Source organism: Hypanus sabinus, chromosome 11, assembly GCF_030144855.1.
Source record: "Hypanus sabinus isolate sHypSab1 chromosome 11, sHypSab1.hap1, whole genome shotgun sequence".
Taxonomy (NCBI): Eukaryota; Metazoa; Chordata; class Chondrichthyes; order Myliobatiformes; family Dasyatidae; genus Hypanus; species Hypanus sabinus.
This window is the reverse complement of record NC_082716.1, coordinates 67890505-67918026: the sequence shown is the minus strand read 5'-3', so window position 1 is coordinate 67918026 and position 27522 is coordinate 67890505. Positions and strand designations below refer to the sequence as shown.

General features: G+C 40.4%; 1 protein-coding gene across 2 annotated transcripts in view; it reads left to right on the top strand.

The window, feature by feature from the left end:
• The first annotated feature begins 4285 nt into the window (after positions 1–4285).
• slc30a7 (solute carrier family 30 member 7) overlaps positions 4286–27522 on the top strand; it is a 62269-nt gene continuing 39032 nt past the window's right edge. The window contains exons 1-4 of one of the 2 annotated variants that reach the window (XM_059984625.1): positions 4286–4462; positions 4649–4750; positions 24957–25070; positions 26902–26989. In XM_059984625.1, the coding sequence (XP_059840608.1) occupies positions 4383–4462; positions 4649–4750; positions 24957–25070; positions 26902–26989 (384 nt within the window). In that variant the 5' untranslated portion in view covers positions 4286–4382. The remainder of the gene's footprint in view (positions 4463–4648; positions 4751–24956; positions 25071–26901; positions 26990–27522) is intronic. The other variant, XM_059984626.1, reaches the window with a different exon arrangement.

The following is a 27522-nucleotide window of genomic DNA, read 5'->3' as shown; positions in this document are numbered from 1 at the left end:
CTGAGAGATCCTAGGGTCTGTGTCGATAGGACACTCAAAGCTGTTGCACAGGTTGACAGTGTTGTTAAGAGGGCGTATGGTGTGTTGGCATTCATCAACCATGGATTGAGTTCAAGAGCTGTGAAGTAATGTTACAGCTATATAAGACCTTGGTCAGAACCCACTTGGAGTACTGTGTTCAGTTCTGGTCACCTCACTATAGGAAGGATGTGGATACTATAGAGAGAGTGCAGAGGAGATTTACAAGGATGTTGCCTGGATTGGAGGGAGTACCTTATGAGAACAGGTTGAGTGTACTTGGCCTTGGAGCAACAGAGGATGAGAGGTGACCTGACTGGGGTGTTTAAGATGATGAGGTGCATTGATCATGTGGATAGACAGAGCCTTTTTCCCAGAGATGAAATGGCTAACATGAGGAGGCATTGTTTTAAGGTGCTTGGAAATAGGTACTGAAGGGATGCCAGACATATGTTTTTCACAACAGAGAGTGATGGGTGTGTGGAATGCATTGCTGGGGGCAGTGGTGGAACTGGATACAATAGGGTCTTCTAAGAGCCTCTTAGATAATTACATGGAGCTTAGAAACATAGAGGGCTATGCACAAGGGAAATTCTAGGCAGTTTCTAAAGTAGGTTACATGGTCAGCACAACATTGTGGGCTGAAGGGCCTGTAATGTGCTGTAAATTTCTATGTTCTATGTAATATACTCTCCACGACACACCAATAGTGGTTGTCAATGTTTTAGATGTCATGCCGAATCTCCACAGATTTCAAATGAAACAGACATAGTTTAAGGCACTGATGTGCTTTCTTCATAATTACATTTGTTGGACTCAAAACAGACCCTCTGAAATTACATCACCGAGGAATTTAAAGTTGCTGACTCTCTCAATCTCTGCTCCTCTGATGAAGATTGGCTCGTAGACCTCCAATTTCCTCCTCCTAAAATCAATTACCATCTCCTTGGTCTTGCTGACACTGAGTTGAGTGTTATTGTGGCACCACTCAACCAGATTTTCAATCTCTCTCCTATATGCTGATTCACCATCACCTTTGATGTGGCCAACAACAGTGGTGCCCTCTGCATACTTAAATATGGCATTGGAACTGTGCATAGCCTCATAGTCATAAGTATAAAGGGGATTACAGTGGCATGAGAAAGGAGTTGGCCAGATTTGATTGGAAGAGAACACTGGCAGGGACAATGGCAGAGCAGCAATGGCTGGAATTTCTGGAAGCAATTTTTAAGGCAGGGGATACATACATCCCGACAGGAAGAAGTGTTTGAAAGGAAAGATGTTACAACGATGGCTAACAAGAGAAGTCAAAGCCAACACAAAAGCCAAAGAGAGGGCATATAATAGAGCAAAAATTAGTGGGAAGTTAGAGGATTGGGAAACTTTTATAAACCAATGGAAGGCAACTAAAAAAGTAATTAAGAAGGAAAAAATGGGATATAAAAGTAAGCTAGTCAATAATATTAAAGAGATTACCAAAAGTTTTTTCAGAGATATAATGTGTAACATCCACTCTATATCCAAGTGGATATCGGAGAGCTGGAAAATGATGCTGGAGAAGTAGTAATGTGGGACACTAAAATGGTGGACGAACAGAATAGGTACTTTGCATCATCTTCACGGTGGAAGACACTGAAAGTATAATGGAAGTTCAAGGTGGCAAGGGTCATGAATTGAGTGAGGTTACCATAACTAGAGAAAAGATTCTTGGGAAACTGAAAGTAGATAAATCTGAAGGTAGATAAATCACTTGGACCAGATGGTGTACACTGCAGGGTTCTGAAAGAGATGGCTGAAGAGATCATGGAGGCATTAGTAAAAATCTTTCAAGAATCACTAGATTCTGGAATGGTTCCAGAAGACTGGAAATTGCAAATGTCACTCCACTCTTCAAGAAGGGAGAGAGGCAGAAAAAAAGAAACTATAGGCCAATTAGTCTGAACTCGGTGGTTGAGAAGATGTTGGTTGATTATTAAGACTCAGTTCTCAGAGTACTTGGAGACTCTTGATAAAATAGGCCATAGCCAGCATGATTTCCTCAAAGGGAAATCTTGCCTAACAAATCTGTTGGAATTCTTTGAAAAAATAACAAGTAGAATAGGCAATGGAGAATTGGTTGATGTTATGTATTTGGATTTTCAGAAGGCCTTTGACAAGGTGCCACACATAGAACCATAGAACACTACAGCACAGTACAGGCCCTTCAGCCCTCTATGTTGTGCCGACCCATATAATCCTTTAAAAAGGTACTAAACCCACACTACCCCATAACCCTCCATTTTTCTTTCATCCATGTGCCTGTCCAAGAGGCTCTTAAATACCCCTAATGTTTTAGCCTCCACCACCATCCCTGGCAAGTCATTCCAGGCACTCACAACCCTCTGTGTAAAAAAACTTACCTCTGATGTCTCCCCTAAACCTCCCTCCCTTAATTTTGTACCTTTGCCCTCTGGTATTTGCTATTGGTGCCCTGGGAAACAGGTATTGACTATCCACCCTACCTATGCCTCTCATAATCTTGTAGACTTCTATCAAGTCCCCTCTCATTCTTCTACGCTCCAAAGAGAAAAGTCCCAGCTCTGCTAACCTTGCTTCATATGACTTGTTCTCTAATCCAGGCAACATCCTGGTAAATCTCTTCTGCACCCTCTCCATAGCTTCCACATCCTTCCTATAATGAGGTGACCAGAATTGAACACAATACTCTAAGTGCGGTCTCACCAGAGATTTGTAGAGTTGCAACATGACCTCTCTACTCTTGAACTCAATCCCCCTGTTAATGAAGCCTAGCAACTCATTGGCCTTCTTAAGTACCCTATCAACCTGTGCAGCGACCTTGAAGATTTGAACCCCAAGGTCCCTTTGTTCATCCACACTCTTAAGTAACTGACCATTAATCCTATACTCAGTCTTCTGGTTTGTCCTTCCAAAATGCATCACCTCACACTTGTCCAGATTGAACTCCATCTACCATTTTTCTGCCCAACTTTGCAGCCTGTCTATATCCTCTTGTAACCTTCAAGCACCTACAGCTCCATTCACAACTCCTCCAATCTTTGTGTCATCTGCAAACTTACTCACCCATCCTTCTGCCTCTACATCCAGGTCATTTATAAAATGAATTATAACTTGAGGTTGCTTAAAAAGTTACATACCATGGTACTACAGGATAGATTCTAGCACGGATAAAGCAGTGGCTGATTGGTGGAAGGCAAAAATTTGGAATAGAGGGAGCCTTTTCGGGCTGGCTGCCAGGGACTCGTAGTGTTGAAACTGATTCTTTTTACGTTATATGACAATGATTTGGATAATAGAATTGATGGCTTTGTTGCAAAGTTTGCAGATGATATGAAGATAGGCAGAGGGGCAAGTATTTTTGAGGAAGTAGTGAGGCTACAAAAGGACTTCGACAGTTTTGGGAAATGGGCAAAGCAATGGCAGATAGAATACAGTGTTGGAAAGTGTACGGTCATGCACTTTGGTAGAAGAAATGAAAGGGTTGAATATTTTCAAAATGGAGAGAAAATACAAAAAACTGAGGTGAAAAGGGATTTGGGAGCCCTTGTGCAGGATTCCCTAAAGATAATTTGCAAGTTGAGTCTGAAGTGAGGAAGACAAATGCAATGACAAATTGATTTCAAGAGGACTAGAATATAAAAACAAGGATGTAATACTTACGACTTTATAAAGCACTGGAGAGGCCTCACTTGGAGTATTGTGAGCAGTTTTGGGCCGCTTATATAAGAAAGGATGTGCTGAAACTGGAGAGGGTCCAAAGGAAGTTCATAAAAATTATTCCAGAATTAAATGGGTTGTCATATGAAGAGTGTTCCTTGGACCACAACCATGCAAGGTGGAAAATCTTTCAATCTCTCTCTCTCCTATATAACACACACACAATCCCGAGTGACTGCCTAAGAAGAGGAGGAGTCAGTTTGTGTCAGGGGAACGCTTCTCCCATTTCGTTCCTTGCAAATATCAGTGAAAATTACGAGGGGTATTGATAGGGTAATTGCAAACAGGCTTTTCCCACTGAGTTTGGGTGAGACAATTAGAGGTCATGGGTTCACTCAGGGGGTTGTGGAACGAGCTGTCAGCGCATGTGAGCTCAACGTGTAAGAGGAGTTTGGAAGATGCCTATGGTGCGGGTCTAGGCGGTTTAAACCGTTCGCCACTGAGCCGAACAGACTTTGCTATGACTCTGTGGTGTCGATTCGGCGGGAGGGGGCTGGCCCGGCGCTGCCGCTCGCGCTTGCGCCTTGGACGCCGTCGGCTCGAGGCCGTTCCACTGGGCGACCGGAAGTTGCGGCGAGTGCCTTGTAGGTGCAGTTGCCGTGGAGCGGCGACTGCGTCCTGTGAGCAGCATGTTACCCCTCTCCATAAAGGACGATGAATATAAGCCGCCACGGTTCAATCTGCTCCGCAAGGTGTCGGGCTGGTTCAGGTAGGTTGGGGGGGTGGGGGGAATGGGATGGACGGCTCGACTGAAGGGGGCTGGGTGTGTATTGGGCTCCAGCGATGGGCCCTGGGTCCGGGACGGGGAATCGAGGCCGGAGTCTTACAGCTGGAACATGGGCATGGGTGTCAGGATCGGACTGTCTGCCAAACTCGCATGTTTTTCTTTTTTCAGGTCCATTTTGTCGGATTCCACATCTCGAAACCTCTTCTTCTTCCTCATGCTCAACCTCTCCTTTGCCTTCGTGGAACTCCTATATGGGATCTGGAGCAACAGGTGAGTGGAGGGAGAGCGGGAAAGACAACCTCCGTTGCAATGCCACGTTGCTCTCTCTAAGAGGAAGTAGAGGAAAGGCCATGTACGTTGCTCGCAGACAGGAATTACAGGAACCCTGGATTGAGCCAGGTTCTTCGTATTTTCCCATCTCTGTCAATTATTTTAACAAATGTACTGGCCTCCTCCCATAGATGCTGTCTGGCCTGCTGAGTTCTGCCAGCATTTTGTGTTTTTTATGCCCTTCATAAATAATTTTATAGGTGACAGCTGATGGTGTAGTTGGTAATGAAGCAGAATGTAGCTGATTTGGAATGTATTGATGGACTGATCACAGAATTGGGGGAAAAAGACTAAGGAGTGAGTTGTATGTAAACAGTAGGATTCTAAGAGTGCAGAGGATGAGGGTGCCTAGGGAGACTATGATCGGATACCTTTAGGTAGTGTGGCAAGTAGATGTTAAGCAGATGTAATGTAGTATTCATTTTTGGCTGGCTTACAGAGGAAATGTGACAGCTGTATAAAGCAATGGTTAGGCCACAGACAGAATGCTGAGTTGTGCTGGTCACCACACCAAAGAGGATATGAGAGGATGCAGAAGTGATGAGAACAAAATGCAAGTACTGGAAATCAGTAAGGTTGTTGCCATTTATGGAGAAGTTCGGTTATGAGGAAAGATTGGCCAGTCTTTGGAAGTTGGAGGCTGTAGGAGAAATATGTAAAATTTGTCAATGAAGTCCTAGTTCCTGTTAGAGTGGTTATTAACTAGGAAACAGTTGATAACCTCTGTTGTTTTTATTTTTCTTACTCAAAGTTAGTAGTTAAGAATTCATTCCCTGAGTGATTGAGACAGAAATCCTTGTGGATGTTCAAGTTGATCATTTGATTTTGACAGGGATGGGCAAAATGGACCGAATAGCTGCAGATTTATCTAAAACTGTCTGGTTATTAGACTTGGCAAGCACCAAGACATTAAATATGTATTTCTTCTGTACATAATTCTACAGATGTTTAAATGGAGGTTTGATGTATACCTGAGAAAGAAAGTGATGGGTGAAGTCAGGGTATATTCTGGTCTCAAAGCTGTTCTCCTGAACCTTTTTTTTTGCATTGTACTCTATATCTAATGGAAAGTTTTCCTTGATGGTTCATGGTATTTGCACCTTAATGCCCAAATAGTCTGTTGGCTTACTGTTAATTGGAAAATATAATCAAACTGGTATGTCAGTTTATTTGTGGTGTGATTATTTTTATGTTATCTGTTTTTGTTGTGAATTTGCTAACTTGAAGTAGTCACCACCTATGTAATTATGGCAGCTAACCAGGAGAGGAAAGGACATGTAAACAAAAAATTAGATACATCTGATCTAAATTGTGTGTTGGTTCATCAAGATAAATCGAAACTCTTTAATGGGATGTGTTATTTCCATATGTAATAGATGTATTCCTGGTTTAAATCACAATCAATAAGTTTAACCAAAACACGGCAGTTATACCACGTCCGTTCATGGATGGTAATACAGGTGGAGTGTCCAAGAACATCCAGTCCTCAGTAATGGTTGAGCCTAGTACGTTGGGTTATGGAGGACCTGATTTATGCAAATATGATTTCATGTAAAGCTTTCTCAAGTTTTAAATTTTCATAATAATAATAAAATGTTTTTCTGTATTCGTTAAGAACTGAATATATATTCCATTAGTTTAATTATGAGTAGTGTTAGGATGAAGTCTCAATGGAAGAATTTAAGATGACTGCAAGGCAATATGATATAGATGAGTAAAGAGACATTTCTGACTCTTAGAAAATTCAGATTATAGAGAGTCCTCAGGGACAGAACTATCGCATAGACTGTAAATCATCTATATTGTGGGAGGAGATCAGATAATCCAGAGGAAACCCATGTGGTCACAGGTAGAAAGAACAAATTCGTTTTGTACTTTCTCCCAAATATTGGTGTCAAAATAAAGCTTAAACATTTTAAAATATCTTTAGCCACTGAATACAAGAAAAGTTTTGAGGCCAGGTAACATCTTACTGTAGTACTGGAGACACAAAAGCCAGCAGATGCTGGAATCTGGAACAGTACATAAAATGCTGGAGAAATTTGGCAGGTCGGGTAGCATCTATAGTTGCAAGAAAAAGTTTGTGAACCCGTTGCAAGAAAAAGTTTGTGAACCCTTTGCAATTACCTGGTTTTCTGCATGAATTATAAAATGTGGTCCAATCTTAATCTATATCACAATGATGGACAACACAACCTGCCTAAACTAATAACACAAACAATTGTACTTTTTCATATCTTTATTGAACAGATTGTTTAATCTTTCACAATCCAGGCTGAAAAAGTATGTAAACCCTTATACTTAATAACCTCCACCAAATGTTCCCTGTAGCTGCTGAGCAGACTTGCACAATGTTGAGGAGGAATTTTAGATCATTCCTCCATACAAAGCTATTTTAGTTCATCAATATTTCTGGAATACCTTGTAGGAACAGTCCTATTCAGGACATGCCACTGCATCTCAAATAGGTTAAAGGTCTGGACTCTTACTTGGCCATTTCAAAACACAAATTTACTTTTTAAACTATTCTGTTATTGATTTGCTCTTGTGTTTTAGATCATTGCTTTGTTGCATCATCCAACTTCTCTTAAACTTCAGGTGACAGATCACTACCCTGACATTCTCCTGTAAAATGCCTTGATACAATTTTGAATTCATTGTACAAAACAGCCCCAAACCATGAAGCTCTTTCCACCATGCTTGACAGTTGGATTGAGGTTTTAAGTGTTGCTGTGCAGTGATCTTTTCCTCCAAACATATCCGTGTGCATTTCTGCCAAAAAGTTCAACTTTTGTCTCAGTTGTCCACAGAACATTGTCCCAGAAGTGTTGTGGAACATCCAGATGGTCTTTTGCAGACTTTTTTTTCTCCAGTCCTGATGAAGGGACTCGGCCCAAAACGTCAGCTGTATTATTTTCCATAGATGCTGCCTGGCCTGCTGAGTTCCTCCAGCATTCTGTGTGTATGACATGCAGCTATGATTTTTTTTTTGGAGAGCAGTGGTTTCCTCTGTGGTGTCCTTCCACGAACACCATTCTTTTTCATTTTCTTCGAGTGGACACACGAACAGATGTTAGCAAGTTCTAGAGATTTCTGCAGGTTTTTTGCTGTTACCCTTGGGTTCTTTTTCATCTCCTTCAGCATTGCACGTTGTGCTCTTGGTGTGATCTTTACAGGGAAACCACTCCTAGGGAAAGTAGCAGCAGTACTGAATTTCCTCCGTTTATAGACAATTTCTTTTACTGTGGACTGATGAGCATTCAGGTCTTTAGAAATGCTTTTGTAGCCTTTTCCAGCTTCATGTATCTCTACAATTTTTCTTCTAAGGTCCACTGAAAGTTGTTTTGATCGAGGCATAGTGCACAGAAGCAGATCTTTCTTGAAGAGCAGGCTCTGACAGTAACTTTACTTTGTGCGTCTTTCTTATAGGGCAGGGCACCTCGACAGCCCTCACCTCCAATCTCATCTCATTGATTGGAACACCTGACTCCCAATTGGCTTTTGTAGAAGGCATTACCACAGATGTTCACATATTTTTTGACCCTATCCTATGATTGTTTAAATGGTGTACTCCGTATTGATGAGAAGAAGCACAGCTGTTTGTGTGGTATTAGTTTAGGCAGATTTTGTTTGTCTGATATTGTGACTCAGATGAAGATCAGACCACATTTTATGAGTAAAGCAGAAAACCAGGTAATTGCAAAGGGTTCTCAAACTTTTTCTTGTACCTGTATGGAGGGAGATAGACAGTCAATGAGCCACTGAGTTCCTCCAGAATTTTATGTTAAATGTAGTACGGAAGTCTTTGTTCCTGAACTAACCATATTTCCAGCCAAGCTGTTTCATGTCATCGCTGTACCAATAAACCAATAAAAAAATGTCTGCATTTGTTAGTCCACAAAAAGCAGGATAAATCCAAACTTTGCTGGTTTGGTTCTCAGTCATAGGCAAATGGGAGTTGTCATCAATAGCATTGTAAAGCAGAAGTCATCAATACCTGCATAGCTGAAGCTGTCCGTTGTCACTGACTAAATGTTGGAGAAGAAGCTTCGGGTCAAGTCACTTTTTATTGTCATTTCGACCATAACTGCTGATACAGTACACAGTAAAACTTCTCAACACATCCACAATGTGTGAGGCTGGCCACTTTGTAGCTGCATCCACTACTGTCAAGAAATTTGTGTTCATGGCTATACCCATATGAATCCTCTGCTATGGCATGCAGGCCATTCCCAGGGATGGAGAAGCACTGCTCTTGGCATCTTTATGACATGTTGTCAATCCAAATGGTGCATGGCAAGCTGCTCGATCTGCTGATCTACCCCAGGCCATCAGACAGCTTCAAGCTAACACTTCCATTTCGGCCATGCCTAGATGTAACTCGTCTAACACTTTAGCTCTCAGCTTGGATGATACAACGACTCTCAATTCCCAGATAAGGCAACCCTGTCAAGGGAAATTCATCCTGGCACTGGTATAAATGGTGGAACTGGATTTTTTGCTGCACATTCCAGTCAATTTGGGTGGCCATGACAGTGGGGGATCTTTTCTGGTTTCCCTTTGGATCATCTCAGCCATAATAGGGAGAATTTTGAAATCCATCAGGGAGTATATGTTAAGAGGAGTGTTCTCTTGTAAATTTTTCAGTTATTTTCTTTTTCATGGGTAAACAGGACAATCCATCAGCTTTTCCATGATAAGTTATCCTCTTGAATTCAATCTTGTGATTGTGTCCTTCAAGAAACAGAGCTCATCTCCGCATTTGTGCTGCTGCTGTTCATGGGGAATATCCTTCTGTGGATTGAAAATGGACACTAGTGGTTGATGATTAGTAACAAGGGTAAACTCTTGCATACAAGTACTGGTTGAATCGTTTTACACCCCAAACTAGATTCAAGAGCTCTCGGTCAATCTGTATGTAATTTTTCTCTGCTGCAGTAAGGGGAGGTGATGCAAAGGCTATGGTGCATTTATTTCCATCACTCTTAATGTGACATGACTGTACGTGCAGTATACCATAAGACAAGGCGTTACAGGCAAACTTCGCCGGCCAATTGGATCATAATGTATAAGTTCTGTGTCTGACTTCACCATTTCTTTACATTTTTGAAAGCCATCTCTCACTGCTTTATCCATTGCCATTTCTTCCCAATATTCAGTAATGAGATTAGGGGTGAAGAACAGTAGCCAGGTTTGGCAGGAACTTCTTATAGTAATTGACAAATCCTAAAATGGACTGTAACTGACATATCCTTTGGTGTTGGGGCATCCACTACTGTTTGAATTTTCTCAGTGCACTTGTGTAATCTTTTTGTGCCAATGATGTGATGCATAGTTTAAAGAAATCATGCTTGTATTGTGCTCCAAGCCCATAATCTTCTAATCTTTTAAACACTGAGATTTCAGAGCACTTCCTTGTTGTCCTCACCGGTAATATCCAATAGCAAATACCTGGACAGCTTTACAACACCTTGTCTGAAGCTTTCTGCCAGAGTGTAGGTGCAACTGCTACTCCAAAAATTAGTCTATTATAGTGATAAAACCCTTTGAGAAACACTTAGGACTTGTTCCATCTCCATCTATAGGTAGGCCTCAGCTAAGTCCACTTTGCTGAGGTGTTTTCCTTCAGAAATGTTTGCGAAGATGTCCTCGTTCCTAGGAAGAAAGTATTGATCTACTTTCAGTACCAGGTTGATGGTGATCTTAAAATCACCACAGGTCCTGACAGATCCATTATTCTTGGCTGCTGGGACCACTGGCATTGTCTATGGGCCGTCACTCAGCCTCCATGCAATCTAGCTCAATGGCTAATCCCATCCTTGGCAGTTGCATCATTCAAGACCTTTATTAATTCACTTCCAGTTGACTTTATTGCAGGGGTTGTGGCATGCAAATAGTGGACGGATTTCTAATCAAGTTGTAGTTGTCTCAACCAATCACAATCCCACAATCCCTCCTGTTTTTGCCACATACTAGCCCAGTGTGGCTTGTTATGAATGCCATTCCCACAGGAATGATCTTTTCTCCAGTATAAGATCTTAGATATCCACAGGCTTTGGTTCAGAAACTTTGAAATGCAGTTCAAACTCATTGTGTGGAATGACTGAAACAGTTTGCTTAGAAGTTTAACTGCTTCAACCAAAACAGCCAAAATGAAATTTGCAGGTAATGTGCAAGTAATGCAGGAATACTTAGAATTGTAACCTTTGTTTAGATTTCTTCAGTGGAAGAAATTCCCACCAACTGCACTCAGTAACACTGGCACTCACTTTTCATTGGCTAATTCATTTATAAGGCTATAAGACTTAGCAGAATTAGGCCATTTGGCCCATCGAGTCTGCTCTGGCATTCAATCATGGCTGATCCTTTTTTCCCCTCCTCAGCCCCACTCCCTGGCCTTCCCCCTGTAACCTTTGATGCCATGTCCAATTAAGAACCTATCAATCTCCACTTTAAATATACCCAATGATCTGGCCTCCACAGCTGCCTGTGGTAACAAATTCCATAAATTTACCACACTCTGGCTAAAGAAATTTCACTGCATTTCTGTTTTAAATGGATACCCCTCTATCCTGAGGCTGTGCCCTCTTGTCCTAGACTCCCCCCACTATGGGAAATGTCCTTTCCGCATCTACTCTGTCTAGGCCTTTCAATGTTTAAAAGGTTTCAGTGAGATCCCACCTTATCCTAAATTCTAGCGAGTACAGACTCAAGAGTCATCAAATGTTCCTCATATGATAGCCCTTTCATTCCCAGAATCATCCGTGTGAACTTCCACTGAATTGTTTCCAATGCCAGCACATCTTTTCTTGGATAAGGAGCCCAAAACTGTTCACAATACTCAAGGTGAGCCTCACCAGTGCCTTATAAAGCTTCAGCATCACATCCCTGCTCTTACATTCCGGACTTCTTGAAATAAATGTTAACATTGCATTTGCTTTCCTCACCACTGACCCAACCTACAAGCTAACCTTTAGGATGTTCTGCTCAAGGAGTCCCAAGTCCCTTTTTCATCTCAAGTTTTAGGATTTTCTCCCCATTTAGAAAATAGTCTGCACATTTATTTCTACTAGTAAAGTGTATGACCATGCATTTTCCAGCATTGTATTTTATTTGCCACTTTCTTGCCTATTCTCCTAACCTAAGTCCTTCTGCAGCCTTCCTTTTCACTCAACACTACCTGGCCCTCCACAAATCATCATATCATCTACAAACTTGGCAACAAAGCCATCTATCCATCATCTAAGTCGTTGTACCGCATAAAAAGCAGTCCCAACACCGACCTGTGGAACACCACTAGTCAGTGGTAGCCAACCTAAAAAGGATACTTTTATTCCAACTCACTGTCTCCTACCAATCAGGCAGTGCTCTAACCATGCTAGTAACTTTCTTGTAATACCATTGGCTCTTAACTTGGTAAGCAGCCTCATGTGGCATCTTGTCAAAGGCCTTCTGAAAGTCCAAATATACAACACCCACTGCATCCCCTTTATCCTACTTGTAGTCTCCTCAAAGAATTCCAACACGTTCGTCATGCATGATCTTCCCTTAAGGAAGCCATGTTGACTTTGTCCTATCTTGACCTGTGTCACCAAGTTCTCCATAACCTCATCCTCAACAATGAACTATAACATTTTCCCAACCATTGAGGTCAGGCTAACTGGTCTATAAATTCCTTTCTGCTGTCTTCCTCCTTTCTTAAAGAGTGGAGTGACATTTGCAATTTTCCAGTCCTCCGGAGCCACACCAGAATCCAAAGATCATTATTGACTGCTTCTTTCAACGGATGCTGCCCGACTTGCTGAGTTCATCCAGCTTTTTTGTACGTCTTGATTTGACCACAGCATCTGCAGTGTACTTTGTGTTAAAGATAATTACTAATGCCTCCACAAAATCTACTGCTACCTCTATCAGAACCTGAGGGCACTGTTCATCTGCTCCGGGTGATTTGTGTACCTTTTAGGTCTTACAGCTTTTTGAGCATCTTCACCCTTATTGTAGTAACTGCGCTCACTTTTCTTCCCTTACACCCTTCAATACCTGGCACATTGCTTGTGTCTTCCACAGTGAGGCTGATGCAAAATACTCATTTGGTTCATCTCCCACTTTCTTGACCCCTGTTGTTATTTCTCTGCCCTCATTTACCAGAGATCCTATATTCACTCTCATCTCTTGCATTTTTTATATACTTAAAAGCTTTTATTATTGACTTTGATATTATTTGCTAGCTTGTTTTCGTATTTCATATTTTCCCTCCTAACGATTCTTTTATTTGTTCTCTGTAGGTTTTTAAAAGTTTCCCAATCCTCTCTTCCTGCTAATTTTTGCTTTGTTGTATACCCTCCCCTTTGCTTTTATATTAGCTTTGACTTCCCTTGTCAGCCACTGTTGTACTACTTTGCCATTTAAATATTTCTTCGTTTACATCTATCCTGGACCTTCCCCATTTTCCCCAGAAACTTATGCCATTCCTGCTTTGCTGTCATCCCTGCCAGCATCTCCTTCCAATTTACTGTAGCCAACTCTTCTTTAATACTGCTGTTATTTCCTTTACTCCACTGAAATACTGCTACATCAGACTTTACTTTCTCCCCATCAAATTTCAAGTTGAACTCAAATCATATGTGATCATTGGTTCCTAAGGGTTCCTTTATCTTAAGCTCCCTAATCGTCTCCAGTTCATTACATAATACTCAATCCAGAATAGCTGATCTCTTAATAGGCTCAACGACAAACCTCTCTAAAAAGCCGTCTTGTAGGCATTCAACAAATTCACTGTCTTGGGATTCATTACCAACCTGATTTTCCCAATCTACCTGCATGTTAAAATCTCCATGACTTCAAAATAATGCTCAATTCATTAATCTGTCACCCAGTTATCTTTTGGACAATCGAATTGCACAATCCTTCCAATGCAGCCAGCCATTTCTGCTTGTTTAATATACGATTATTATTATTTGGTATTAATAATAATAATTACTGTTTATGAACCATGAATTTCATCCATTTTCTGCTATTTTTGTTAAACTGGATTTTCTTTCTCTTCCCAATTCTGAGGGACAAAAGCATGCTGTGCTTTTAAAAAAAAACTTGTACATCTTGCTACGCTTCGACAGGTTGGTAGTCGTTTTGGGTTCCTTTTAAAACCTGCTTGATGCCACTGTAATGTTTTGTAACTTCAGAAATTAATTGACAGAAAAACATGGGAAACTGGGAAAATGTGTATTCTTCATTTTCTCTTTAGTGAGGCATGCAAGTACTATAAATTCCGGTGTATAAGCTGAGAAGTTGGCCCTAAATTTTGGTCCTAAAATTAGGGGGTTGGCTTATACACAGAGTGCCAACTTTGGAGAAACGAATACACGGAAGGCAGGTTGTATTTTTTGGCTGCTTTTGAGTCAATTTCGTTCCACTGTCGTCGCATGAATTCTTTGAATGATTTGTTTAAGCTCACATCTAGTGGCTAGAGCACGGAGATCAAACAAGCCACTGGGGATGACTGCAATGTCTGTATTTTCAGCTTTCAATGCCGCTTTTGTCTCACCTGACGAGTGTGCTTTGAAGACGTCCCAGACAAGTAGTGACTTTTATTTCCTGAAACCTTCGGGACGTCAGCGCCACACCTCTTTAACCCACTTCAAGCAATCCGTTTCGTCCATCCAGCAGCATTCTTGAATGTAAACAATACCCTATGGGAATTTTCTGAGCAATCTTTGTTTTTTGTCTCAACACAAGATCATGTCTATTCATAAATCGGGTGCACCAACTTTGCATAGCTTTGAAATTTTCGCTGACCTCACGGTGTTTTTCGGCCCATTTCAACGCTTGAACTCGAATCATTTCTCTGGTAACAATGTGTCTGGTTGATCGCTGGTGATTCACCCACTCTAAAACTTTTTCTTCCAGTTCTGGCCACTGGCAGGTTTTCCTGCGGTTTGCACATTTAGTCTGTGGCATTTCCCTCAGCGTGTCCTCTACCTTTCTCCACTCTCTCACTTGTTTCTCATTTACACTAAACTTCTTAGCAGCTGCAGAATAATTTGTTCCTTTAGCAAAATCAACAACCTTCAGCTTGAAGCCAGCATCATATCGCATTTGTTTTAATCTTTTGTACATGGCGTCGCAAACTCAATACTGAGTAGACGTAACGAGATTATGATGGGCACTAAATGGTTTTGCGAGGGTTACAATTCTGAGGATTCTTTACCATTGGAGACCTAATCCAAAATTTCCCTCCCTGATTTATTTATTGAGAATTCATTTATAATGCTCTGCAATGTGTAGGCCTGGTTTTTTTTTAAGCAGGTACTAGTTCACAAAATTTCCTGGTTCCAGATCCGGCAAAGCTGAGTACCGGCATGTGAGATCTTGTGATCTTTTCTGGTTAAATCAAAAACCTCTACAAAAAGGATCGGCTTATACATGAAAATGTCACTTTTTCAACCTTGAAAATGGAGGGGTCAGCTTATACTCCGGAATATACGGTATGATGTGGCGGTGTAATGACTTACGCCATTCACGTACTTTTACGTAATTCCTTACAGGTTATATGTAAACAACAAAGAATGTTTATTCAAACAAATTTGCAATATTACTCCAATATTACTGAAGTGTTAAATATACAATTAAGGCATGTTATCCTGTTTTTCTTGGATTCCGGGTGATTATGGTCTTCTTAAAGCAAAATAGAACCACAGCTTGCAGCAGGGATATGTCTGCAAATACCCTTGCCTGCTGATCAGCATAGAATCTAAAGACATAGCCAGGGTCACCATCTAGGCTCAGTGTTTTCCACACGTCACTCTGTGAAAGACTGATCTTGTGTCTGTGATGGTGACTGTCGATTCAGGTGAACTGGAGACTGTCAGGGTGGGTGGTGACATACTCATTCACTTCTGTTCAAATGGAGTGTGGTAAGTTCATCAGAAAGGGATGAGTGATGCTGTCTGACTTTGCTTTGTAACCTGTTATGGTATGGTTAGACTGAGACTTGATTTTGTGCTGGTATTGTCTCTTAGCATATTTGATAGCTTTCTGGGGGTCAGTCCTTGATTTCTTATAAAGATCAGAGTCACCTGATTTGAATACTATGTACCTAGACTTAAGAAGTGAAGTCTAGGTCTACAGGTTCATTCATAGTTTCCAGTTTAGAAACACCTAGATTGTCCATATTGGTACACAGTTGTCAAAACATTTGTTGATAATAGTAGTGACATACTCATTTAGGCTGGTAGCTGAGTATTTGAACATGGACCAGTTTATTGGCACAAAATATTCTTTTCGAATCTGATTTGTTTCCTCAGGTTAGCACTGTATGACTTTATATTCTGAATTCTCCCATTTCAGCAGAGAGTAGGAACACCGTCATGTGGTCCGCTTCACTAATGTAGGGATGAGGGATGGTTCAGTAAACATCTTTTATGGTTGTATATGATTGTTTCAGGGTATTTGGGCTCTTGGATATTCCAAGTTGGGTGAGCAAGAGCTTGCCAGAACCTTTAAGTCTGTGTATCATGAGGAGTTGATTAAGAAGTCCCTCCACCTCCATTTTTGCCCAAGGATAAGGTACAGTCTATGTGGGGAATTGAGGAGCCCCCGGGTTGAATGACACTATCAAAGAAAGTGGGTGTAAGGCACATCTCAGTGAGTCAGCACACAACAGATCCTCATTTAATTATTGAATGGCAGCAAATATAAATCTTGGCACCCATGCCTAGTTTAAATAAAGTAAAATAAAAATAAATCTTTTGAAAGCTTTGTAAAATCAGTTTGGATAAATCTGGTACATTTTTGAAAATTAAAATGTGCAATTATCTGACTTCTTTCATGACCTCTAAGAACTTTAAATATTTTACTTCCAAAAATACTTCTGATATGTAATGTTGTAATTGTTGAAGGCAATTTGCATTCAGCAAGGGCTCTCAAAGAATATATGAGGTATTAAGGTTCTTTGATAATTGAAGAAAAATGTTAGCATTGTTCTTTGAAACACTGCCTTTAGCTCTTTATATCCTCTTGAAAGTGGTTGTGGTGTTGTTTTAATGTCCGAGTTTGACAGAACCAGAGTGCAAGAACAGATAGTGGAGAGGTTGTGGAAACAGATGTTGTTCAGGTTTCAATGTCAGGAATCAAATGGTTAAGCTTGGTGGGACTAATATCCTGAGTTGTGTATGTTTCAATGCAAGAAGTAGGAAAGGCAGATGAGCTCAAGGCATGAACCAACACAAGGCATTATTGAAACTTGCAGGAGGAGCAGTACTGGCAGTTCAGTATTCCAGGGTTCCATTGTTTTAGATGTGATAGAGCAGGAGGGATTAAAGGGGGATTTGTCAAGGTACAAGTCAGGTAAAATGTCATGGCAGTAATCAGTCAGGACAGACTGGAGAACTCATCTAGTGAGGCTATATGGGTGGAACTGAGGAACAAGAAAGATATGAGCATGTTAGTTTAGACTGGGTTGTGCGTGAACCTTAAATCAGCTGAGTAAAAATGTGAAAAACTGAGTAGAAGTGATAACGAAAATCAACGAAGACCTTTCCCTTTTAAAAGGAGTGATTTTCAAGGCCTTTGGATAACTAAAATACCTTGTATCAATAAGGAATTTATAATACATAGTTGCTATTGCAACCTAATTAGCCCTTGTTGACGACTTCCACCTGAACTCTTTTGGATTTGACATTCATTACTCAAGAATTCTGTTCTCATCCATTTAATATTAATACTGTCTGAAGAACAAACCTTCTGATAATCAACTTATCAGTTAAGATGGTCCCTCCCAAGGCCTGTGGGAGCTAATTCCTTTCCTGTTATTTCACTTAGCCACCAAAAGCATTGTGTGGACATGAGAAGTTGGGAGAATTACTGTTGATTCCCAGTTATGGAGGAGAATGCCTCTATGAATAAGACAAAATCACAGATATCTGCAGAATTACTTTTGGGGCGCCAACTTCATGGACTACCCTCACAGCAGATCTCATTGAAAATGATGGAAAACATCAAATGTTCTCGTTTTAGCCTGCTATGTCTGAGAGCCATAACTGCATCAATGATGTATACAATCTGTGATGAAGTTCTAATGCAATTAAACAATCTATTTCTGCTTAAAACCAGCAGAAATAGACTGGACTCTGGCCAGCACACAACCCCTTTAAGACACTGCTGGTGTCAAGGTGCTCGTCTGATGGCAGATTTAAAGAGACGAGATTTTCGACTTCTGATGCCAACTGTCTTGCTAGGGTAAATGTGCTGTTTCTGGTAAATAAAATTGACGATCTCAGTGCTAGGATGCTGTATCAGAGGAACGTTAGGAATGTGTGTATCCTTTACTGTATGGAATCTTGGTTAACCCTTTCCATGCTGGACGCAGCAATTCAAATAGATGGTTTCATGATATATCGTCAAGACAGGTCAGTCGAGTCACTCAAAAGCAGAGGTGGAGGTGTATGCCTCATGATCCAACTTCTCAGTGTTCTAATGTATCAGTGATGTCCCAATATTGTTTGCTGGACCTGGAATACCTTTCAATTAAGTGCTGGCCATTTTACCTGCCATGAGAGATTACAGTGATCTTTTTGGTCATGATGTACATTCTATCTCAGGCTAGTGTCAAGCAGGCTCTAGACAAACAGAGCAATATAATCACCAGGCATGAAGTAGCACATCCTGATGCCTCCCCCAGCATTTTGCGGGAGATTTTATCCAGGCCACTTGATCAAGTCACTAAATAATTATTATCAACAAATCACCTGGAGTACAAGAGAAAGTAACACACTGGACCACTGTTACACTAAGTTCAAGAGTGCCTACGGTGCTATCTCATGCCCAGCCCACACTTTGGTAAGTCTAATTACCTAGCTGTACTTGTACTCGCTGAGTATAGGCAGAGACCGAAGACTTGCAGCACCATTAGTGAGGACCAAGAAGGTATGGCCTAGGGAGGCACAGGAATGGTTACAGGACTGCTTTGAATCACTGGACTGGACTGTGTTCTGGGAGTCATCTTGGAGTCTGGATGAGTATGCCACAATTATCACCAACTTCATTCAAATCTGTGTGGATGAGTGTTGCAATAAAAAGTTACTGGGCATTCCCAAACCAAAAGCCATCAATGAACCAGGAGGTTTGTAGTCTGCTGAGGGCTAGATATGTGGCATTTAAGTCTAGCGATCCAGGTCTGTATAAGTAAACCAGGTATGACTTGCTATTTCAACAGCCAAGGAGCAATTCCAAGTGAGGTTTGGAGGTGATATTGGATGCAGTCAATTCTGGCAGGGTTTGCAGGCCATTGCTTCCTACAAAGCAAAACCCAACATCATTAATGGTGTGATGCTTCACTACCAGATGAGATCAATGCCTTTTATGCTTGCTTTGAAAGGGAGAATAAAACCACAGCTATGAGGATCCCTGCAGCATCCGATGACCCTGTGATCTCTCACTCGGAGGCTGGTGTCAGGCAGTCTTTCAAGAGGGTGAACCCTCACAAAGCAGATGGAATACCTGGTAATGCTCCAAAAAGCTGTGCCAACCAACTGGTGAGAGTATTCAAAGATATTTTCTATCTCTCACTGCTACAGTCAGAAGATCCCATCTGCTTCAAAAGGGCAACGATTATACCAAAAAGAGCAGTGTGAGTTGCCTCAGCAACTATTGTCCAGTAGTGCACTCATCTATGGTGATGAAGTGCTTTGAGTAGTTGGTCATGGCCAGAATCAACTCTTGCCTCAGCAAGGACCTGGACCCACTGCAAATTGCCAACAATAGGTCTATGGCAGACATGACCTCAAATGCTCTCCACGCAGCGTAGGTAACCTTAACAGTGCAAGTACCTATGTCAGGATGCTGTTTATTGACTATAGCTCAGCAGTTAACACCATCATTCCTACAGTCCTGATTGGAAAGCTCCAGAACTTAGACCTCTACCTCCCTCTACAAATGGATCCTTGACTTCCTAACTGGAAGACTGCAATTTGCACAAATTGGAAATAACATCCCCACCTTGTTGACATTTAACACTGATGATCCATAGGGTTGTGTACTTAAGCCTACTGCTCTACCCTGTCTACATCCATGATTGTATGGCTAGGCATAGCTCAAACAGCATCTATAAATTTGCTGATGATACAACTGTTGTGTCAAAATTTCAGATGGTGACAAAAGGGCATATAGAAGTGAAATATACCAGTTAGTTGAGTGATATTGCAGCAACAACCTTGCACTCGATGTCAGCAAGACCAAAGAGCTGATTGTGACTTCAGGATGGGTAAGACAAAGGAACACAAACCAATCCTCCTAGAGGGATCAGAAGTGGAAAGGTGAGCAATTTCAAATTCCTGGGACAAAATCTCTGAGGACCTAACCTGGATGCAACATCTTGCCTTCTTTATAACTACAGCAATACAGTGGCTACAGCACATTAGGAGTTTTGAGAAGATTTGGTTTTGTCACCTAAAACACTCAAATTTCTACAAATGTACCACGGAGAGCATTCTGACTGGCTGCATCATCTTCTGATATGGGGGGGGGGGGGGGGGGCTACAGCACAAGATCAAAACAAGTTGCAGAAACTTGTAAAATTAGCTCTATCATGGGTGCCAGCCTTCATAGTATCCAAGACATCTTCAAAGAGCAGTGCCTTAGGAAAGCGATGTCCATTATTAAGGATCCCCACTATCCAGGACATGCCCTCTTCACAGTGTTACCATCAGGAAGGAGGTACAGAAACCTGAAGGCATGCACTCAGAGATTCAGGAACAGCTTTTTTCCCCCTCTGCCATCTGATTCCTAAATGGACATTGAACCCAATAACACTATCTCACTACTTTGTTTTTATTTGTTATTTTGCACTACTTATTTTAAGTAATAGACATGTATATACTTAAATATGTATACTCAGTTTTTTTCACTATATTTATTTAACATGTATTTGATTGTGTTGCTGCTGTAAAGTTACATCTCACAACATATGCCAATGATACTAAATCTGATTCTGAAATAGTTTTGAATTAAATGATACAGCTGTTTCTTAACATGGGTAACTATGGAAGGAAGAGGCTGCTATAGAAATGGCCTTTCTTCTACTTCTGCTCAATGCTCTGGTCTTTTCATTTACAAATTGTATGATGTCATTATTAGAAAGCAACTTTATTTCCTGCTGCTTAGTATTTTGTTCATTACCATTTTCACCTCTTTAGTTGCTGCACAATTTCTGTTAAGCCTGTTGCTGAAATTTGGTTCCATTCTACCACTATAACCACTTCAAAAATATTTTGATCCAAGGCTTGATCTGGGTTATTAGTTTTGCTGTATTAAATACTCTGGACATTTAAGATTAATATTGTTCATCAAAAAAAATTTCAAATAATTCTGCTCACTTAAATGCTTTTCTTAAAAGCAGTATACATTAATAATCCGTTTACATGCATGTAATCAATAGATTTATTTGCGTGAGTACATTTGACAATGTTTACTAATCTCTGGATGTGAAAAATTATTGTGGAGGAGGTGCATTATCGATCAGAAAAGTTTGCTTCTTAGGGTTCTTTAATGGACTTTATTCTTGGGCAACTGTTCACTTTCTGCATCAGGAGAATGGGTATAGTTGTTGGCGGTCAGTCATCTCGGCCCATTGCCTGATTGGCAATGTGGCAGCATTCTTTCGCTTTACCACAGGTTTTCCTTCCATCAGAATTGTGTATACTGACTGATGATTGCACAGTCCATGCTATACAGCAAATATTAGACAATACTTTGGTATGGATCATAAGTGGAAGTAACATTTTTTTGCCACAGTAGTACCAGACAATTACCACCACCCTTCTCCCTCCCTCCATCCTTCAAGAGAAAGTCTTGCAGCTTTCCCTTGATAATCAGTGGCATTACAGTGCATGAACCCTCTGTGATTAGCATCTTCGATCACTATTGATCAGAAACAGCATTGGGTCAGCCACATAAACATTATGTATGCAAGAGCAGATCAGTCTGGGCATCTTGCAGAGATTGACTCATCTCATCTCACACTGAAGATTTCTGAATGGGCAATGACCCATGAACACTACCTGAGTAGTTTCCCCTCTTTTTGCACTACTTATTTAATTTTTAAAAAATATACTTAATTGTAATTTATAGTTTTTATTATGTATTGCAATGTACTGCTGCTGCAAAACAACACAACATGCCAGTGATATTAAACCTGATTCTGATAAAGCCTTTCTTTTGTGTACAAGTTTTAAAAGTCAGTAGTCATTTGAAATGCACACCTCTTGGCTGGTGTGCAGTTCCAACAACACTTAACAAGCTAGTCACCATTTTAGATGCAGCACCTGTTTGGTTAGTATTAATCAATCACCCTTTTCAATGATTCCTTCCACCACAGTGGCTTCAGTGCAGACTGTCTACTAGGTACACCTCAGTCCTTTGCCTAAATGACTCACAGAACCTCCCAAGCTCAAACCCACTTTCGATTTATTGCCATTATTCTTATCAGTGTTATTACTCCATCTCCCCTTTTTTTTCTCTATGCTTTCTAAACGTTATGTCTTGCAACCAATTTCAGTAACCATTCCTTACTGATCATTGCTAAGTCTGGTTCCTCCCCATACATGATTGCCAGTAACTCATTTCACTATTAACACTTGATACATGAACAGTTAAACTAATTTTTAATTGCACCTCCTCTTAAATGTCAATGATTTTCTGGGTGTCTCTTCCATAACCCATCTGTTATGATACCATCATTATTCCACTTTTAATGCTGCAACTATGATTACTTCTTACTTGTTTATGCTTGGGCTGTTTGGATTTTTTTGAATTCTTGAAAGCATTAAACTTTGTTGTGCTTCTGTTTACCTTTATTGTAGGATGTTTATTCCATTCCATCAGTACAGATGTTTCCTCAGACTTGTGTTTTCCACACCTGTCCTTCAACTGCATGTTAATTGTTCACCAACCCCTATACCAATTGCATGTCTTTTGAGAAATTAAGTGTACAGTTGGCCCTCCTTATGTGCAGGGGATTGGTTCCAGGACCCCCCCCCCCCCCCCCCCCGCAGATACCAAAAAACGTGGATGCTCAAGTCAGTGGACTTTAGGAGCTGGCTCCGGACTTTATTTAACTTTTCTCAGTGCGGTGGACTTCAGGTGGAGCACCAGAGCTTTTTTACCCTGTCTTAGTGCGGTGGATTTTAGGACCCGGCGGAACTTGGGACCTGCCACCCACAGTGTTTCTGTTCCGGAAAACAATCACGATTGAAAATAAAGTGGAAATAATAAAGTAATCGGAAAGAGCTGAAACGCTATCGGTCATTGGAAAAGCGTTAGGCTACAGTCGGGATAAAGTGAGAATAATGAAGGCATGTGAAGACCCTGCCCCAATGAAAGCTACAATTATTAGTAATGGTTTAATTATTGAAATACATATGTTACTTAAGTGTTTTATATACACAGAAAGGTAAAATATATACCATATAGTAAGACAAACGTTTGACTAACTGACGTTAAATAATACCAGATGTACCTGTTCTGACTTAGAGAACTTCTGTTTTCTTTTTGCGATTCCCGATCCGCGGTAACCTATGCACATCCTCCCGTATACTTTAAATCATCTCTTGATTACTTAGATTACTTATAATACCGGATACAATGTAAATGTTTAGGAGGGAAAAAAAGTCTGTACATGCTCAAACAACAAGTGCTGGAGAGAAAACTTCTGGGTTTTCCCGATACACGGTTGAATCCGTGCGTGCGGAATCTGTGGATATGGAGGGCTGACTGTATATTCCGTAATTACTGAGTCCTTCCTCAATGCCAGATCTTTATTTTACCTCTCTTCCAATACCCAGTAATTCAGAGTGTGTTTTCCCTGGGTGCTCTGGTTTCCTCCCACAGTCCAAAGACTTGCCAGGTAGGTAAATTGTCCTGTGATTAGGTTATGGTTAAATCAGGGTTATAGGATGTTGTTGGAGGGCGTGACTTGAAAGTCTGGTAGGGTCTATTTTGAGCTGTACCTTTTAAATAATTTTTTAAAAATTATATTTATTTATCCTGCAGTGACATTGAGTCGAGATTAGATTGTACATTTGACCAGGGCCGATTCGTGGGACATTCCTCTCAGCCTTTCATAAATCCCTGGTATATGGTTCTTCGACAGTGATTTTGCCAAATTCAGTCATTCATTCGTTTATTTATTGGAGATATGCCCTTCCAGCCCAAAGTGTTGCACCATCCAGCAACCCACCTATTTAACAGGACAGCCTAATCACAGGGCAATTTAAAATGACTGATTAACCTACTAATCGCTAAGTCCTTGGACTGTAGGAGGAAACTGGAGCACCTAGAGAAAAACCACATAGATCAACAAACTCTCCGCTTTCCACTGCAGTGTGACTGTTCTGAGCATCAATGCAGTAATTCCTCCATTTCCCTTGTTGCAGTTTATTACCTTTCACTTTAGCTCGCTATTTCTTAAGTAGGAGCGATGTACAATGGAAGTTTAACATGGTATATTATTGTTTTCCGGACCTACTTTAAACCATTGTCTGAATTTAAACAAAACAAATGTGTTACTGTTGATTAAGCAGCAAATTAGGGATTTGATTGGTTTGTGAGAAAGAATAAACTGCAGAGTAACAAGGAAATCAGGAGAGGCAGAATGGAACAGTTGTGAGGATGAATCTCTGGCTGAAGGCTAGTGAATATGTGGAATTCATTGCATCAGACAGCTCTGAAGACCAATTCATTGTGTGTAGTTAAAGTGGAGGTTGATAGGTTCTTGATTAGTAAAGGTGTCAAAGGTTACAAGGAGAATGGGGTTGAGATTGTAAATTAGCCTTGATGGAATGGTGAAGCTGTCTCAATGGGCCAAGTGGTCTAATTCTGCTGGTGTGTCTTGTAATCTATGGAATTGTTCAGTTTGGAGCCAGTATGGACTCAAAGTGCTTAATGCTCCCTCTCGGGCCGTGTGTGTCAGCAATAAAAATATTAGTAATGCATTCAGTAGCACCTCTCATGCTATTCAGACTCTAGACTTGACTCTAGACTTGGCTGATGGAGAATAATTACAATTCTGTAAAAGTGGCAGTTACAAAAATCACAGAAGATTGAATTTTCTGGAGTTCTGTTGCAAATGTGACTCTCGTGTGTTGTGCTTTAGTTTAGGTCTCATTTCGGACTCATTCCATATGTTCTTTGACTGCACTGCTCTTCTGGCTGGATTGGCAGCATCCGTGATTTCTAGATGGAGATCAAATGATACCTTTTCCTACGGGTAAGAACAAGAGTGCTTATTGATATTTAATTATGTAGCTGTACACAAATATTGTTTAACACTTGTGTGTTTTTTAAAGCTTCATTTGAAATATAATTAGATTTTAGGGCGTTTCTTGCACTAGTGGAATAAACAATCTAGACAAGAGTTTGGTCTGATTCCCTTGGAAGGGTTTAAGTTCTTCCCTTTTATCACCACAAGCTCAAGGGTAAACTTTTTTTCTTTATTTCTGTTGTAAGTATCACAACTCCATTTCAACATGGAACTCTTTCATAACTCAGTGATAGAGCGTTGTTCATTTAATTTTGATAAGTTCCCTCCAGCCTAAAATGATGTAATACTGGTTTCAATTTTCACAAAACTTAAGAGAACTCATTTATTATTGTGTTTATGGATGGCGGTAATATATTAGTATGGTTAGAGAACTGGTTAACAGACAGAAAATAGAACAAATGGGTTTTAAAAAGGCCTCGTAAGGGAATTAGATTGTAAAGTTAGCGGTAAAATAAAAAGCAGATGGGACATGGTGTGAAAACTGTAAAGATACCCAATTAGGCAGGGAAGTAAATGGAAAATCAGAATTCCAGGAAGACCTGGGTATCTTTTTATGTGAATTTCAGAAAGATAATGTGGGGGGTGGGGATGGTGTCCAGCTACAGTCTCTTTCCTTAAGTAAGAGTGCCCTGGAACTTTAGAACAAGAGAACTGCAGCCAGATCTGTGTTTATTTGAAAAAAAAATTAAAAAATACACACACACTCACACACACACACACTCACACACACACACTCACACACACTCACACACACACACTCACACACACTCACACTCACTCTCACTCACACACACTCACTCACACACACTCACTCACACACACTCACTCACACACACTCACTCACACACACACTCACACACACTCACACTCACTCACTCACACTCACTCACTCACTCACACTCACTCACACTCACTCACACTCACTCACACTCACTCAAGTTTGAAGGATGATCTGGTCTATTAGTTAGCTTGGTAGATGTTTCTCCTGCATGACCTTTCTAAGGTTATCCCCAGTTCCTGAGTAAAAGGGGTGTCATTTAGAACTGAGATCTGGAGAAATTATTTCAAGTAATTGACTGGAATTCTCTGCCTCTTATAAGGGGCTTGGGATGATGAACCATTGAGTATATTCCACATCAGTGTTAATTATCTTTGTATACTAAGAGAATCTAAAGATATTGCTGGAGAGATGAATTTAAAGTGGTTTAGTGTAAGTCTAACAATTTTTGTAGCAAATTCAAAGGGACAAGTTACCCACTACTGAAATATTCTTAAGTTTATGAATGCTTGTCCAGAATTGCAAATATCTTAATGTTACTGATAAAGTTCCTTTATGTGAGATAGAGTCAGCTGGATATGGATAGCTTATGGGCATCATAAGATGAACCATTGAGAGAGACCCTTAAATTCTTTGCATTTTCTTACATCTTAACTTGGATTTCATAGTAATGGCATTATTTATTTCTTTTGCTAATGTAATGTATTCAGATTTTGGATCAAGAAATGCTCAAATTTTGAAGACAAAATGAATTATAAATAAATTAAAATGCAACTAAGTTTTTACTATATTGAACATGACAATGCAAATGATGTCTAGACAACATGGGGGAGGGAAAGTTACTAAATAAGGAATTCTCAGACAAGCATTTGGTTTGTCTTGATTATGCTATTATTTGTATCAACCTTCTTAACCAACTTTTGAGAAAATGTAACATTTCATGCTCCTGGTCAAGAGGTACAAGGTGTTACACTGTGCGTATTTTGTTCCCTTTGGCAGATATGTCCGTGCAGAAGTTTTGGCTGGATTTGTGAATGGATTGTTTCTGATCTTCACAGCTTTCTTCATTTTTTCAGAAGGAATAGAGGTTGGTTAGTGAAAATATGGTTATGTTCAAGCTGCAGAAACTTGCTCTCAGTTGATTACTTTTTGGGCCTTGCAAGGGATAATTGGCAGTCAAATCTTGACTCTATTTCTAAAATCTTTTTGGTTTTATTTGCAATCTGCAATTCTTTTATTTGCATATTGATCTGTTTTCCTAGATTTATGAAACAATGTTACATTGTGTTCTCGCTTTCACCTCTAAAGCAAGGGAGGGGTCTATGGATCCAAGTTGGCATCCTCTGCTCTAAAGAGGGGATGTATTTTTGGGGGTGTATGTAACATAAAGATATAGATTTGATTATATCTAGACTTTTGGGCTTGAGGGTTATTTTCAGACCTGAGCAGAAGACCACGAGCTGAAATTGTTGTCAGCATTTCTGTTCAAGTGACTCAATAGCTTATGCAAGCGGTTGGATATGTTCAAAATTGTACTGTGTATTAGAAACCTGTTGGAATATGAGGCAGATATTAACAGCACATATCTCTACCACTTTGTAAAGAGTTTGAGATGTCCAC